The 15,139-nt window shown below is 37.6% G+C and overlaps 1 protein-coding gene across 4 annotated transcripts in view; it reads left to right on the top strand.

The window, feature by feature from the left end:
* Lipi (lipase, member I) overlaps positions 1-15,139 on the top strand; it is a 45,559-nt gene that overhangs the window by 3,014 nt on the left and 27,406 nt on the right. For 3 of the 4 annotated variants that reach the window (NM_001252513.1, XM_011246134.1, XM_011246133.1), the window contains exons 2-4: positions 6,156-6,203; positions 8,826-9,211; positions 11,656-11,764. In NM_001252513.1, coding sequence (NP_001239442.1) covers positions 6,156-6,203; positions 8,826-9,211; positions 11,656-11,764 — 543 coding nt within the window. The remainder of the gene's footprint in view (positions 1-6,155; positions 6,204-8,825; positions 9,212-11,655; positions 11,765-15,139) is intronic. The other variant, XM_011246135.1, reaches the window with a different exon arrangement.

Raw genomic sequence — 15,139 nt, 5'->3', positions numbered from 1 at the left:
TAGGTATTTATTTCATTTATATTTCCAATACTATCCCAAAAGTCCCCCACACGCTCCCCTACCTAATCTCCCACCCACCCACTCCCACTTCTTGGCCCTGGCATTCCCCTGTACTGAGGCATATAAAGTTTGCACGACCAATGGGACTCTCTTTCCAATGATGGCTGACTAGGCCATCTTCTGATACATATGCAGCTAGAGACATGAGCTCTGAGGGGTACTGGTTAGTTCATATTGTTGTTACACCTATAGGGTTGCAGATCCCTTTAGCTCCTTGGTTACTTTCTCTGGCTCCTCCATTGGGGGCCCTAGAGTCCTTTTGCCTTTCAGTGTTTATTTTATGTGAGTATAGATTTTTATCTCTTCTCTTCACCCCCCCCCCCCAGTCTTTCTATAATTCTTCCTCTGTGTCCTTCTTTCCTAGTCAGCCCTCTTTTATTTTTAAAAGAGCCAATGGACTTTAGTCACCAACGCCCCTTGAAACTAGCTTAAATTAATTTATGATCTCCTGTCACTGATCCTAAGTACTTTAAAAGTTATTACAGGATGCATTTCTTTTAACTCGAGCTCCTGAAAGAATAAAGCCACTTAACCTGTTACACATTCTTGAAGTATCTGCGTGGGTCACAAGTTCTACCTGAGGTCCTTTGCGAGGCATAGGCCAATTGAACCCTTAAAGTGTCCTGGGATCAAGAACCTTCTTGTTTGTCTAGTTGAATGAACAAAACGCCACCAAAAGCAGCAAACAACAAAAGCCCCTCCTCCATGACATTTAAAACCAAAATCCCCAAAATCAGTTAGTGTAGAAAAAAGCTACCAAAAGAACATAATGAGAACTGAAAAAATATAAATGTAATTTATGAAAACATTGAGTAACTTATTTATTTGCTTCTGGCTTTTAAAAAATTATAGTTCATAATTTCCATTGCTTATATAAGGCAAACCATTTATTTCTTATGTCAGTTATCCAAGATGTACTTAATTTTTCAGTTTCTATCTCCATAAATTTAAACTAGAACCAAATGTCACACACTATAAAAATAATGACTCATACTCAAGACTGTTAAAAACAATTCATACTGGGGCAGATGACTTTATCCTTTCTTTCTTTCTTTTTTTTTTTCAGATTTTTTTACTGGATAGTTTTCTTTTTTCTTTTTTCTTTTTTTTTTACATTTCAAGTATTTTATCCTTTCCAGGTCTCATCTTCAGAAACCTCCTAACCCATTCCTTCTCCCCCTGCCTCTATGAGGGTGCTCTCCCTCCAACCTACCCACTCTTGTCTTCTTGCCCTGGCATTCCCCTACACTGAGGCATTGAACACCCTCAGGTCCAAGGGCCTCTCCTACCAATGATGTCCAACAAGGCCATTCTCTGCCACATATGAGGCTAGCACCATGGGTCCCTCCATGTGTATTCTTTGGTTGGTGGTACAGTCCCTAGAAGCTCCGAAGGTTCTGGCCTGTTGACACTGTTGCTCCCTCCATGGAGCTGCAAACCCCTCGGCATCTTCATTCCCTTCTCCAACTTACTTTTAATAGGATAATTACTAGTAGGGTTTCATCATTTTAATATCCTCACTTCTATTTTTATATGTGAGATAGTATTTGTTTCAATTAGGGTTTTACTGCGGTGAACAGACACCATGACCAAGGCAACTCTTATAAGGACAACATTGAATTGGGGCTGGCTTACAGGTTCAGAGGTTCAGTTCATTACCATCAACGTGGGAGCATGGCAGCATCCAGGCAGGCATGGTGCAGGAGGATCTGAGAGTTCTACAGCTTCATCTAAAGGCTGCTTGCAGAATACTTGCTTCTAAGCAGCTAGAATGAGGGTCTTAAAGTCCACACCTACAGTGACAAACCTACTCCAACAAGGCCACACCTACTCCAACAGAGCTACACTTTCTAATATTGCCACCCCTTCGGTCGAGCATATACAAACCATATTTTTGGGGTTTTGTTTTATGGGTTGTTTTTTTTTTTGTGATCAGATTATCTAACAATTTTGATTTAGGTTGTTAGTTGAGTAATGAATGATCTACATTTTATGTAGCTCATGTGTGTGCAAGTTGGTTTATGTTTTATATTAGGGTTAGTTATTTTAGAGTTTTCAGACGACTACATGTAATTCTAGCATTTAGGAGGTTGGTGTTGAAGAACTCCTGAGACTAGGAGCTCATAACCATCCTAGGGAAAGAACTGAGACTCTTATCTAAAATAAATGAATTAATTAATTAATAAGTATACATGTATACATACAGCTTTATAGTTGTATTCTTTGCAAATTCTTAGACCATTACTATCCTGTATCCTTGGAAATTTTACATTATCAAAGTATATGCAGCAAAGTATATGCAGCAAAATGTACAGATTTAACTCAACACACTGAAACATGTTGGAAATTATATGTACCATATTTTACAAGATACACAAAATCATATCAATTAGGATATAAAAGATTTCCTATACACCATTTGTTCTATACACTTTGCAATTAATCTCTTTCCTACTTCTGATTCTATGAAATCCAGGCCTATTTTCTGATAATCTAGATTAAATATCCCTTTCCTAGAATTTCATGTCAATGAATGTTTCTCATTTTTCTAGACTTTTCTATATCTTCGACTCGACATATTCTTGCAATTGACTAAGTTTGTCTATGCCATAATAGTTTATTATTATTATTTATTGCTAGGGAATTAATAAATTATACAAATTGTAAGAACTCAACTGTTCATGTGTTTTCTGGTTGTCATGTAGATTCCTTCAAGAGTATGACATTTTCAGGAAGCATGCTGTATGAACTTGTACATGCTTTTATGAGGATATATTCTTAGCTCTCAACCGTTAATATCTATATATACACTGTTATGGTTTAATAATGTATATATTTTCACTATAAGAATTAATTGAGCTGATTCCAAAGTACCATATTATTTTTCCAATTTCTTCCACAGTAGCTTTATGTTCTCAATAATACTTTCCCACTAGGCTTACAGATTGTAACAGTTTCCCTTCTGGACTTACAGATTTTTAGCATTTTAATGTGTGTACAATGGCATATTGTTTGAGTATTAATTAACATACATTTGGATAGCCAATGATATTGGGTATCATTTCTTGGGATTCGTGGCCATTATACCATACTTCTATTAGATGTCTTTAATTTTTTTGCCATTTATACGCATAGTCCTTATGTGGTCACACATTTATGCAAAGTTTTTAAATATGTGGTTTTCAGGTGTCCAAACTGCTGTGTATTAATATTCTTGCTAATGCTATTTAAGAAACAATCCTATGTCATCAGATAAAATCCAAGTCATTTATTTTCCTTTGATTATATTTTTGTAGCTGTCCCAGCGAGCCTGATGAGCTCATCTGTGTGTATAGAACTGAAGAATATGTCTGCTGCTACCCAGGCACCATTCAGTAGGGAATGGTATGATCCTCTAAGCCATGATTGATGGTCAATGGGCCCAGTCTAGTATAGGCTCACTGCAGGCCGAATCATCTGTGGTGATCTCACGATTACATTGAATATGACATGCCCAAAAGACAATATTTCACAGGTCTTCTCCCTGTCTTTTGGTCTTACGTTTTTCCATCCCCTTTCCCTTCACATCTCCTGAATATTAATGAGATGGTATAAATGTCCTGCTTCTGACCAAACATCATTTTTCTAAGTACTGTGAAATATCATGCATCCCTGTATTAGTCAACACTTATTGTAGAGAGAAACCTTTTTTTTTTTTTTTGATTGAGTTTGGAAGTAGCATTAGCTTATAGATATAAACGCATATATTTAGAAGGCAGCTTGTCAATTTAGCCAAACAGTGGTAGTATGATTCCCCTCTTGGGTCTAAGGTCTCCTTGACCATGGAGTTTTGGATGGGTTTATAATAGCAGACATGAGCTCCTTATTTCGGACAGAACTTCAAAACCATTGAGAAAGAGCAGAGATAGCCCCACCTAGGGACCCGTCCCATCTGCAGACGCCAAATCCAGACACTATTGCTGATGCCAAGAACTGCAAGAAATCCTCTCGGGAACCTAGTATAGCTGTCCCCTGAGAGGCCAGAGCCTGACCAATGCAGATGAAAATGTACCGAGCCAAACATCGGACTGAGTGCAGGGACCCCAATTGGAGAAGTTGGGGCAAGGACTGAAGGAGCGGAAGGGGTTTGCAACCCCATAGGAAGAACAACAATATCAACCAACCAGATCCCCTAAAGCTCCCAGGGACTAAACCATCAACCAAAGAGTACACATCGGGGCCTCATGGTTCCAGCTGGATATGTAGCAGATTGTCTTATCGGGCATCACTGGGAGGGAGCCCCTTGGTTCTGTAGAGGCTTGATGCCCCAGGGCAGGGGTATGCTAGGGCACTGAGGCAGGAGTGGATGGGGGAAAGTCAGAGCACCCTCATAGAGGCAGGGGGAAAGGGGATAGGGAGTTTGTGGAGTGGAAACTGGGAAGGAGGATAACACTTGAAATGTCAATAAATAAAATAACTACTACTACTAATAATAATAGTAATAATAATAATAAACCTTAAATGCACACATTTAGAAGGCAGCTTGTCAATTTATCTAAAGAGTGGTAGTAAGATCTTCTCTAGAGTCTGAGGTCTTCTTGCTCACAGAGTTTTGAACGGATTTATATTACAAGGCATGAATTCCTTTTTTTTTTTTTTTTTTTTTGGACTGGACTTCCAATCTATTCAGAGAGAGCAGGTATTTATCTCCATAACAGCCATGTCACTCTTGCACAAAGTGAGTGAGTGAATCTTTCTGGTGAAGTAGTATTTGTGTTCAGAGGGCTCACAGTTGAGTAAAGAATGCTTATGTCTCTTCTTCCCAATCAACACATAGCACTGACTGGCACTAGGAAAGAGAACCAGTAGCTAGGAAATTTCCAGAGAAATAGCTTATTTACTCTGTATCTTCTACCCACAGGCTATGTTGTCATTTACAACAACATCTTGCCAACTAGGTCTGTTTGGACAACCAAGAAAAATGGCAATGCCCTGTGTCATTCTGGGATTCTCTGGGGCCTCCTTAGACAATGGCTTACAAGGAACTATGACATATCTGGCATTGGGATTGGGGGAACCACATCACCTAGAGTTACATAATAACTCTTTTCTTCCCCTAACCCCATGCTTCCAGTGATTTAAACCAGTTGTATTTTCTGGAGATAAAAATAGAAATCTTGTAATACTTTCAGTTGAGGATGTGTCTAATTTTCTATACTCCTCACCTACATTCTATTTATTAGTAAAAGATCAGTGTACAGCAGTGTATGGATGAATTGTGCTGTTAACTTTCTGTGTTATTCAGCTTTTTAACATTTAAAGTTAAATCCGCATCTATTTTCAAATTCACTTTTCTCAGTATTTCAAGTGAATTCCTTCTATGAATCATGTCTCTGTGAATCTAACATTTTTACTTAAGAGTGTCATCAGGCTTCACTTTGAAAGCATGAGGGCCTGAGTGTGAGTCCCCAGTATTCATGGAAAAATGATGGGAGTAGCTGTGAGTGACTGTAACACCAGCAATAACGGCCAGAGACTAGTGGGCCTTTAGGTTTCCCTTGACTGTCAATTTAATTACAAGAGAAGCCCTGGGTTGCTGAGGAGTCCCTGCCCCAACTCGGCCCCCAACACTGAGCATCTCCCTCACGATTTCCATCCCAGACCCCCATAGTAACAGGAGAGGCTTAGGGAGCCTTACCTATTCGCTTGAACACCATCAATAAAGTTTGCTGTACTCCCCCACCCCCAACCAAAAAATAATCAATAGCTTTTGGGTTAGTGAAGTATCCTGTCTCAAGGCAGTCAATTTGAGAGTGATGGAGGCAGACACCTGCTGTTTCTATTTGGTCTTCTCTTGCATACACACAGGAGTATGCACTCATATATCGATATGTATTACACGTGCACAGGCGCACAAACATACATATCACCATAGCAATAAGTGTGTGTAGTATCTTTTAGAAAAAGTAAAAGATTTTTTTTTAAGTTTTGAGTATTTCCATTGAAAGTCTCATTTTTACACCTTAGTTTCTTTGATGTAATGTTTCAAAAGGAGAAAACTTGAAGTTAGCACTACTCTGTTTGTAATCAGAAATATTCTGTCTTCACATTTTTAGGGTATTTAAATTTTCAGTCGAATACCACTGGAGTTTCTAAAGATCCTGGTGAGTCCAATTGAGTGATATTTCTCTACTTTGTGGTGTGCTTGTTGAATTTGCAAACAATGCCATCAAAAGATGCCCTTAGCTGGTGAAACAGCCCTCCTCTCTTCTCCCAAACGTTCACCATTTGTCTCCACCATTATCTCCACTCTCTTCACAATCTTAACTCTGCCTTCTTCCATGTCTTCCTGCAGGGAGAGATTTCATATTGTATATGATTTTATAATTCGAATGTTTATTATGCAGTTGTATATTTTCCTTAATCGAAGTTTTAATTGTCCTGTTCTTGATCTGATCCTGGTCTTTTTAACAACTTCTAAACTTTGCCTCAATAGCTTCTTTCTATTTGTTTTGAAGTGTCATTTTTTTCTTCTATTCCGAATGACAATACTATAGAAAATCGACAGTTAATACTATGACTGGTAATAGGACATATTTCTGATGACTATCTGGATGTAGGTGTTTCTGTCTTACTTGTGTATCAGACGGATCTTGCTATTTAGTGTCTCAGTACTCCTTCTAAGACCAGGTAAAGTCTATCAAGTCTTATAACAAAGGAGTTTGAATTATCTGAATAGTCCACACTTGTCCAGACCTGGCATATGAGGTGGATGTATGATTCATAAAATTTGCTTAGCATCGCAAGTTGATAGCCACCATGGGTCTATCTGTTCTTTATTTCTTTGTTTTTCTCTAATAGTTATTACAAAGCTCTTTTAATTACATCTCCACCGACCTGAAAATACTATGCAGGTATTATAGCTCCATAGCTAGCTTCTTTCCTGTAAGTAAGTATAGCAATAGTGCATCTATACTTTCATAGTTAGAATGATCATAAGTATTGCATATTATGTACAATATTAAAATAATATTTCTTACTTCTTGTTTTTATTTTCCCTTTATTTTCAATTTTTAAATTTTAAATCGCTTAGGTATTTACTAATGCTTTTATACATATTTGACAAATACTGAAAAGTTTGTTTCCAAAATAGTATTACTAAATTGATGCTCAAGATGTAGCACAAAGCAATGCACCCATAAAAATATTTTATGCTCATGCTTATTCAACAATTCACAATTCTGGAAAAACTACAAAAATCTAAACATAAAGCAGCCATTATTTTACTGCTTACAGTGACCACTGCTATTCAACAATTTTAGTTATTTCATTTTTCTGGCCTTTATTCTTCTAGGATGGGTAGGTGAATAAATGAATACAGAGGTAGATGATAGACAAGTAATAACAGATAGATAAAGGTATTTTATACTTTGTGCCATTATACAAAATCTTGTGATTATTAATATCTTTAGTAATAATATAATTTCTCATTTTAATTCAAATACTATAAAAATAACTTTAATGTGTTTAATATATACACACTGCACACACATATATAAAACTTCCTAGCAGTATTTTATTGCTGGCTCAGTTCTGCTTTTGCCTGCAGGGTATCCAGTCACCATTGCATACCTACTCAAAATGGAAGAAACAAAGCTTACCTGTTGGGCAGGGTGGCGGGTTTCTAGGCTCTTGGCTCAGTGTGGGCAGAAAAGGACTTCTCAGATGGATTTTCAATGAAACAGCTACTTTTATTGGGGTATGAACAGCTATATAAGCCTTGGGGAGTGGGTAGGGGTTTTCGGGGTGAGTGTACATTACTGTTTGGTACAAAGGTGCTCCTCATGTTTCATTTGTATGAAAATGAATTCCAGGAGCTGGTGAGACATGTCCTTGTAGGCAGATAGAGGGGACGTTTAACCTGTAATTTGGGCACCAGGCTACATGACTACCTCAAGGCTGGCAGAGTTGGGGGTCATAGAGGCTATTTGCACCAGAGCATGCAGACCCAGAACAAGGAGGATACCATTCTAATTCCTGCCATCTTTGGACGAGATTTTCAGGATTTGGATACATCTCAAACTCACTCTTGCTCTGGTCTGGCTCCCCCCAGTCACATGACTTTCAGGCCCCACATTTTGTCACTCTATTTTCTGAGCATTTGTTTATATCTATTTTGTATATCAACACTCACCAATCTTTTGGAACGATTTCTCGCCTCTTTTCCTGTCTTCTTTTTCTCTCCTCCTTTTCTTTGTCTTCTCATGGTTATTGCTAATTTGTCGAGGCTAACCTTGAACTGGAGTTATTCCTGCTTGAATTATATGCCATAGAAGGAATTTTATACTACTTTAAATTTATGAGCAAACTGGTACTCTACTATTTTTATTCATGTTAATATGGATAATGGTGAGATAATATTTTAATATGTAAATGCACTTCTGTAAAGCTTTTGTAAACATTCACAATGTATTTACCTTTCCTGCCGTCCTTCCCACTTGATTAGTTGTAACAATGGCTTATGTCAGAGCCATTTTATTTTATTTTAAAAGAATGTTTATGACTTGGAACCTATCACATTTGTTCATATTTGTCATTATTATTTTTATTACTTCTAATTTAGGAAGTCTTTTTGCCTGGTCCATGTACAGCTCTAACTTTAGCTGTGCTCAGTAAATCATGTTAATGTGCAAATAAAACAGAATTCTCCCATTCAGTTGTATAAACCTATACCAACAAAACGGCACTGTTATCCTAATGCTCAGATTGAATTTTTATCTTTTCAGAGAAGAAGAGAACATGTCTTGAATTCACAAAGTTAAGTGCAATGAATAGCTTAAAAGATTTATTTTGTCCCAAAGTAAAGATAAATCTGCTGATGTACTCAAGGGGCAACGCCAAGTGTGCAGAGCCACTCTTTGAATCTAATAACTCACTCAACACCCGTTTCAACCCAGCGAAGAAAACCGTCTGGATTATTCATGGGTACAGGCCCTTTGGTTCCACCCCAGTGTGGCTTTCTAGGTTTACTAAAGCCTTTTTGAAACAGGAAGATGTGAATCTCATTGTTGTAGACTGGAACCAGGGCGCTACGACTTTCATGTATTCTAGAGCGGTTAGAAATACCAGAAGAGTTGCTGAGATTTTGAGAGAAACCATTGAGAATCTTTTGGTAAGTTGGAAAAATTTAAGGTAGACCCATGATGTACAATATATGGTTTCTTATGTGACACCATGAAATGAATACTTTTTCCGTAAGCAGTTGGAACTTTAACTTAGACATAGAAATTTTAAGCTATATTCCATCTACTCTAAATAATAATTCCATATTTCATTTTCATATTTTTAAACATGAGAAACCTTTTATTTTAAACTATTAAAAATTTAAAGCTCTTTAGAACTCTGAATTTGAACTGAATTCATGGTTTTATATGGGAGTGGACAGTACTGTAATGTCTGTACATTTTTTCTTTTAGTTATCTTTTCTAATATCTGGCTAATATGTTTGTTGTTGGTAAATATGAGAGGAAAAGATTCTAGGATGTAGTTAACTCTGACATCCCTGAACATAGCTCTCAATTTTCATCAGATCTCCTCAGGGTTGGCATAGATCTTCTAAATTCAAGGCTTCTTTTAGGTCTTTTATTTTTGAATAATTATTGTTTACTATGCCATAAAGTTTGGCATAGTAAACAATTTACAGTACTTCATGGTTTTTTTTCTTTCTGAGAATTGGTGGTGACAGTATTTCAGAGAAAGATAGGTCATATTCAATTTCCTGGGGTGTTCTTAGTTTTAAAGTCTGAATTTTAGTTGAAATGAACTTCTAAACTTATGCTAGGTTGAACAGGTATTACATCAAAGAATCCAAACCAGGATTCACACTGGAGGGGATCAAAGTTTGAGCCTGTTGCCTCTCATCTGTGTCACTGTGAACAGCCACTTCACATCTCTGCCAAATTTCTTTGTTTAAACATTAAAAATTATGAAATCTTATTTTATGTTGCACGAATATTAAATTGACATAGAAACATATGTTACTATACATACGCAAATGTGTTCATGCTTAAACGGCACACGACATATACTTAACAAGTGACTAAAATAATTTTTTATTAATTTTTTTTAAATCTCCAATTTTAAAAACATTGGGACTCAGGACGGACGTTGAGATAACAGGCACTACATACTGTGGAAAGGGTGAGCTAAGTAGAGAATTTTAGGAAAAAATCATGGCATTTTGCAGGGAGAGAAGTAGCCAAACCAGAGCTTTGTGGTTTGGACAGCAACTCCCTCCTCTTTTTTATACGCCATTGCTTTAAGGGATTTGAAGAACAGAATTGCTTTTTTTGCTGGGAACGTCCCTGCCTTGCTCTGCAATAGTGGTGAAAAATGATCATCATTTTATGAGCTTCAAACATCACTGTGTAATCTGCATCATCACTATTAGCTCCCTGGGAGTCGGCCAAAAAATAGACACCCAGAGAGCTCCCAAACCTTCTTACTTGATGTAGATCAGATGTCTAAACCTTGTCCTTCGATTGATTTGCTATACTATCTAACCCGTGCTCTTGGAACCCACCTTGAGTCCATAGACTTCATCATAGCATTTCAAAAGTAAGAGTGACTTATACACTTTTACCAGTTCTGCTAGGGGCTTTGTTATACCCTGAAGGGAAGACAGAAGGCTAGCATATATTTCGTAATCAAACAGCTCCAGCCTTGGGTCTTAGTCCGTTTGAGCCACTGCATGACAAACTCTTTAAACTGACCTTATGTACAAACACATTCATGTCTCATGGTTCTGCAACGACCTGGTGGAGTCTGGCTCTGGTGAGGGCCAGTTCTTGGCTCATAGTTTGAATCCTTTCTCAGCATTCTAACATCATGGAAGATCCAAATGAGCTTCTTTAGGTTTTGCCTGTCAGGACATTAGCCCCATTCTTGAATGCTCCAACTTTGTGACACCATTGCATTCTCTGTGCCCACCCTATTTCCTGCAGAGGCCATAAATATTAAGGTTTAGAATTTTGGAGGCACAAATATTCAGAATTCAGTGACTTAGAATACATCTTTGTATGTAGCTTTGTATATGTCTTTAACTTCTGTTTTCTTAGTAAAATGGATATATAACAGAATGTTATTTAGTTAATAATTTTAGCATAGGGTTACTTTTAAATAATAAGATTGAAATGGCAAACATGAATATGAAATATAAAGCATAAAACACATATTAAGGTAGCACAAAATAAGCACACAGTCATGACAATTATTAGTATTTGTTCATTATATGTCTCAGTAATTAAATGTTACTTTTACATATCTCACTCTGTATATGGGTGATTAAAACTTTAAATTTGTACTAAACATAAATTTAAACTTTCAAGTAAAGTTTAATGTTGTTATTGGAAATGGATAGAGAAAGATCAGATATTTTGTGGTGCAAGCAGAACAAACCCATATCTTTTTACAGTTATAAGTCCTCTTCCTTATGCTCCAAACTTATATGAATTATATGAAGCCAAAATCAATAATGGATTTCAGAATGTCAGTATGCTAGGAATTATGTGTGATTATCCAAAATTAAAGTTATTACATTGTATTTTTCATTTATAGATCCATGGGGCATCACTTGACAATTTTCATTTCATTGGCATGAGCTTAGGGGCTCATATTAGTGGATTTGTAGGAAAGATATTTCATGGTCAACTTGGAAGAATTACAGGTAAAACAATCTATTTCTTTTGTAAAATTATCTTTTTACCTGGATGAAATGGACAATTTTCTTTTTTTTTTCTTTCCATTTTTTATTAGGTATTTAGCTCATTTACATTTCCAATGCTATACCAAAAGTCCCCCATACCCACCCACCCCCACTCCCCTACCTGCCCACTCCCCCTTTTTGGCCCTGGCGTTCCCCTGTTCTGGGGCATATAAAGTTTGTGTGTACAATGGGCCTCTCTTTCCAGTGATGGCCGACTAGGCCATCTTTTGATACATATGCAGCTAGAGTCAAGAGCTCCGGGGTACTGGTTAGTTCATAATGTTGATCCACCTATAGGGTTGCAGATCCCTTTAGCTCCTTGGGTACTTTCTCTAGCTCCTCCATTGGGAGCCCTGTGATCCAACCATTAGCTGACTGTGGGCATCCACTTCTGTGTTTGCTAGGCCCCGGCATAGTCTCACAAGAGACAGCTACATCTGGGTCCTTTCGATAAAATCTTGCTAGTGTATGCAATGGTGTCAGCGTTTGGATGCTGATTATGGGGTGGATCCCTGGATAAGGCAGTCTCTACATGGTCTATCCTTTCATCTCAGCTCCAAACTTTGTCTCTGTAACTCCTTCCAAGGGTGTTTTGTTCCCACTTCTAAGGAGGGGCATAGTGTCCACACTTCAGTCTTCATTTTTCTTGAGTTTCATGTGTTTAGGAAATTGTATCTTATATCTTGGGTATCCTAGGTTTTGGGCTAATATCCACTTATCAGTGAGTACATATTGTGTGAGGTCCTTTGTGAATGTGTTACCTCACTCAGGATGATGCCCTCCAGGTCCATCCATTTGGCTAGGAATTTCATAAATTCATTCTTTTTAATAGCTGAGTAGTACTCCATTGTGTAGATGTACCACATTTTCTGTATCCATTCCTCTGTTGAGGGGCATCTGGGTTCTTTCCAGCTTCTGGCTATTATAAATAAGGCTGCTATGAACATAGTGGAGCATGTGTCCTTCTTACCAGTTGGGGCATCTTCTGGATATATGCCCAGGAGAGGTATTGCTGGATCCTCCGGTAGTACTATGTCCAATTTTCTGAGGAACCGCCAGACGGATTTCCAGAGTGGTTGTACAAGCCTGCAATCCCACCAACAATGGAGGAGTGTTCCTCTTTCTCCACATCCACGCCAGCATCTGCTGTCACCTGAATTTTTGATCTTAGACATTCTGACTGGTGTGAGGTGGAATCTCAGGGTTGTTTTGATTTGCATTTCCCTGATGATTAAGGATGTTGAACATTTTTTCAGGTGCTTCTCTGCCATTCGGTATTCTTCAGGTGAGAATTCTTTGTTCAGTTCTGAGCCCCATTTTTTAACGGGGTTATTTGATTTTCTGAAGTCCACCTTCTTGAGTTCTTTATATATGTTGGATATTAGTCCCCTATCTGATTTAGGATAGGTAAAGATCCTTTCCCAATCTGTTGGTGGCCTTTTTGTCTTATTGACGGTGTCTTTTGCCTTGCAGAAACTTTGGAGTTTCATTAGGTCCCATTTGTCAATTCTCAATCTTACAGCACAAGCCATTGCTGTTCTGTTCAGGAATTTTTCCCCTGTGCCCATATCTTCAAGGCTTTTCCCCACTTTCTCCTCTATAAGTTTCAGTGTCTCTGGTTTTATGTGAAGTTCCTTGATCCACTTAGATTTGACCTTAGTACAAGGAGATAAGTATGGATCGATTCACATTCTTCTACATGATAACAACCAGTTGTGCCAACACCAATTGTTGAAAATGCTGTCTTTCTTCCACTGGATGGTTTTAGCTCCCTTGTCGAAGATCAAGTGACCATAGGTGTGTGGATTCATTTCTGGGTCTTCAATTCTATTCCATTGGTCTACTTGTCTGTCTCTGTACCAGTACCATGCAGTTTTTATCACAATTGCTCTGTAGTAAAGCTTTAGGTCAGGCATGGTGATTCCACCAGAGGTTCTTTTATCCTTGAGAAGAGTTTTTGCTATCCTAGGTTTTTTGTTATTCCAGATGAATTTGCAAATTGCTCCTACTATTTCGGTGAAGAATTGAGTTGGAATTTTGATGGGGATTGCATTGAATCTGTAGATTGCTTTTGGCAAGATAGCCATTTTTACAATGTTGATCCTGCCAATCCATGAGCATGGGAGATCTTTCCATCTTCTGAGATCTTCTTTAATTTCTTTCTTCAGAGACTTGAAGTTTTTATCATACAGATCTTTCACTTCCTTAGTTAGAGTCATGCCGAGATATTTTATATTATTTGTGACTATTGAGAAGGGTGTTGTTTCCCTAATTTCTTTCTCAGCCTGTTTATTCTTTGTATAGAGAAAGGTCATTGACTTGTTTGAGTTTATTTTATATCCAGCTACTTCACCGAAGCTGTTTATCAGGTTTAGGAGTTCTCTGGTAGAGTTTTTAGGGTCACTTATATAGACTATCATATCATCTGCAAAAAGTGATATTTTGACTTCTTCTTTTCCAATTTGTATCACCTTGACCTCCTTTTGTTGTCTAATTGCTCTGGCTAATACTTCAAGTACTATGTTGAAAAGGTAGGAAGAAAGTGGGCAGCCTTGTGTAGTTCCTGATTTTAGTGGAATTGCTTCCAGCTTCTCTCCATTTACTTTGATGTTGGCTACTGGTTTGCTGTAGATTGCTTTTATCATGTTTAGGTATGGGCCTTGAATTCCTGATCTTTCCAAAACTTTTATCATGAATGGGTGTTGGATCTTGTCAAATGCTTTTTCTGCATCTAACGAGATGATCATGTGGTTTTTATCTTTGAGTTTGTTTATATAATGGATTACATTGATGGATTTTCGTATATTAAACCATCCCTTCATCCCTGGAATAAAACCTACTTGGTCAGGATGGATGATTGCTTTAATGTGTTCTTGGATTCGGTTAGTGAGAATTTTATTGAGGATTTTTGCGTCGATATTCATAAGAGAAATTGGTCTGAAGTTCTCTATCTTTGTTGGATCTTTCTGTGGTTTAGGTATCAGAGTAATAGTGGCTTCATAAAATGAGTTGGGTAGAGTACCTTCTACTACTATTTTGTGAAATAGTTTGTGCAGAACTGGAATTAGATCTTCTTTGAAGGTCTGATAGAACTCTGCACTAAACCCGTCTGGTCCTGGGCTTTTTTTTTTTTTGGCTGGGAGACTATTAATAACTGCTTCTATTTCTTTAGGGGATATGGGACTGTTTACATGGTCAACTTGATCCTGATTCAACTTTGGTACCTGGTATCTGTCCAGAAATTTGTCCATTTCGTCCAGGTTTTCCAGTTTTGTTGAGTATAGCCTTTTGTAGAAGGATCTGATGGTGTTTTGGATTTCTTCAGGATCTGTTGTT

Source organism: Mus musculus, chromosome 16 (assembly GCF_000001635.26).
Source record: "Mus musculus strain C57BL/6J chromosome 16, GRCm38.p6 C57BL/6J".
Lineage (NCBI taxonomy): Eukaryota > Metazoa > Chordata > Mammalia > Rodentia > Muridae > Mus > Mus musculus.
Note: the sequence above shows the minus strand (reverse complement) of the source record. Positions and strands in the feature narration are given on the sequence as shown.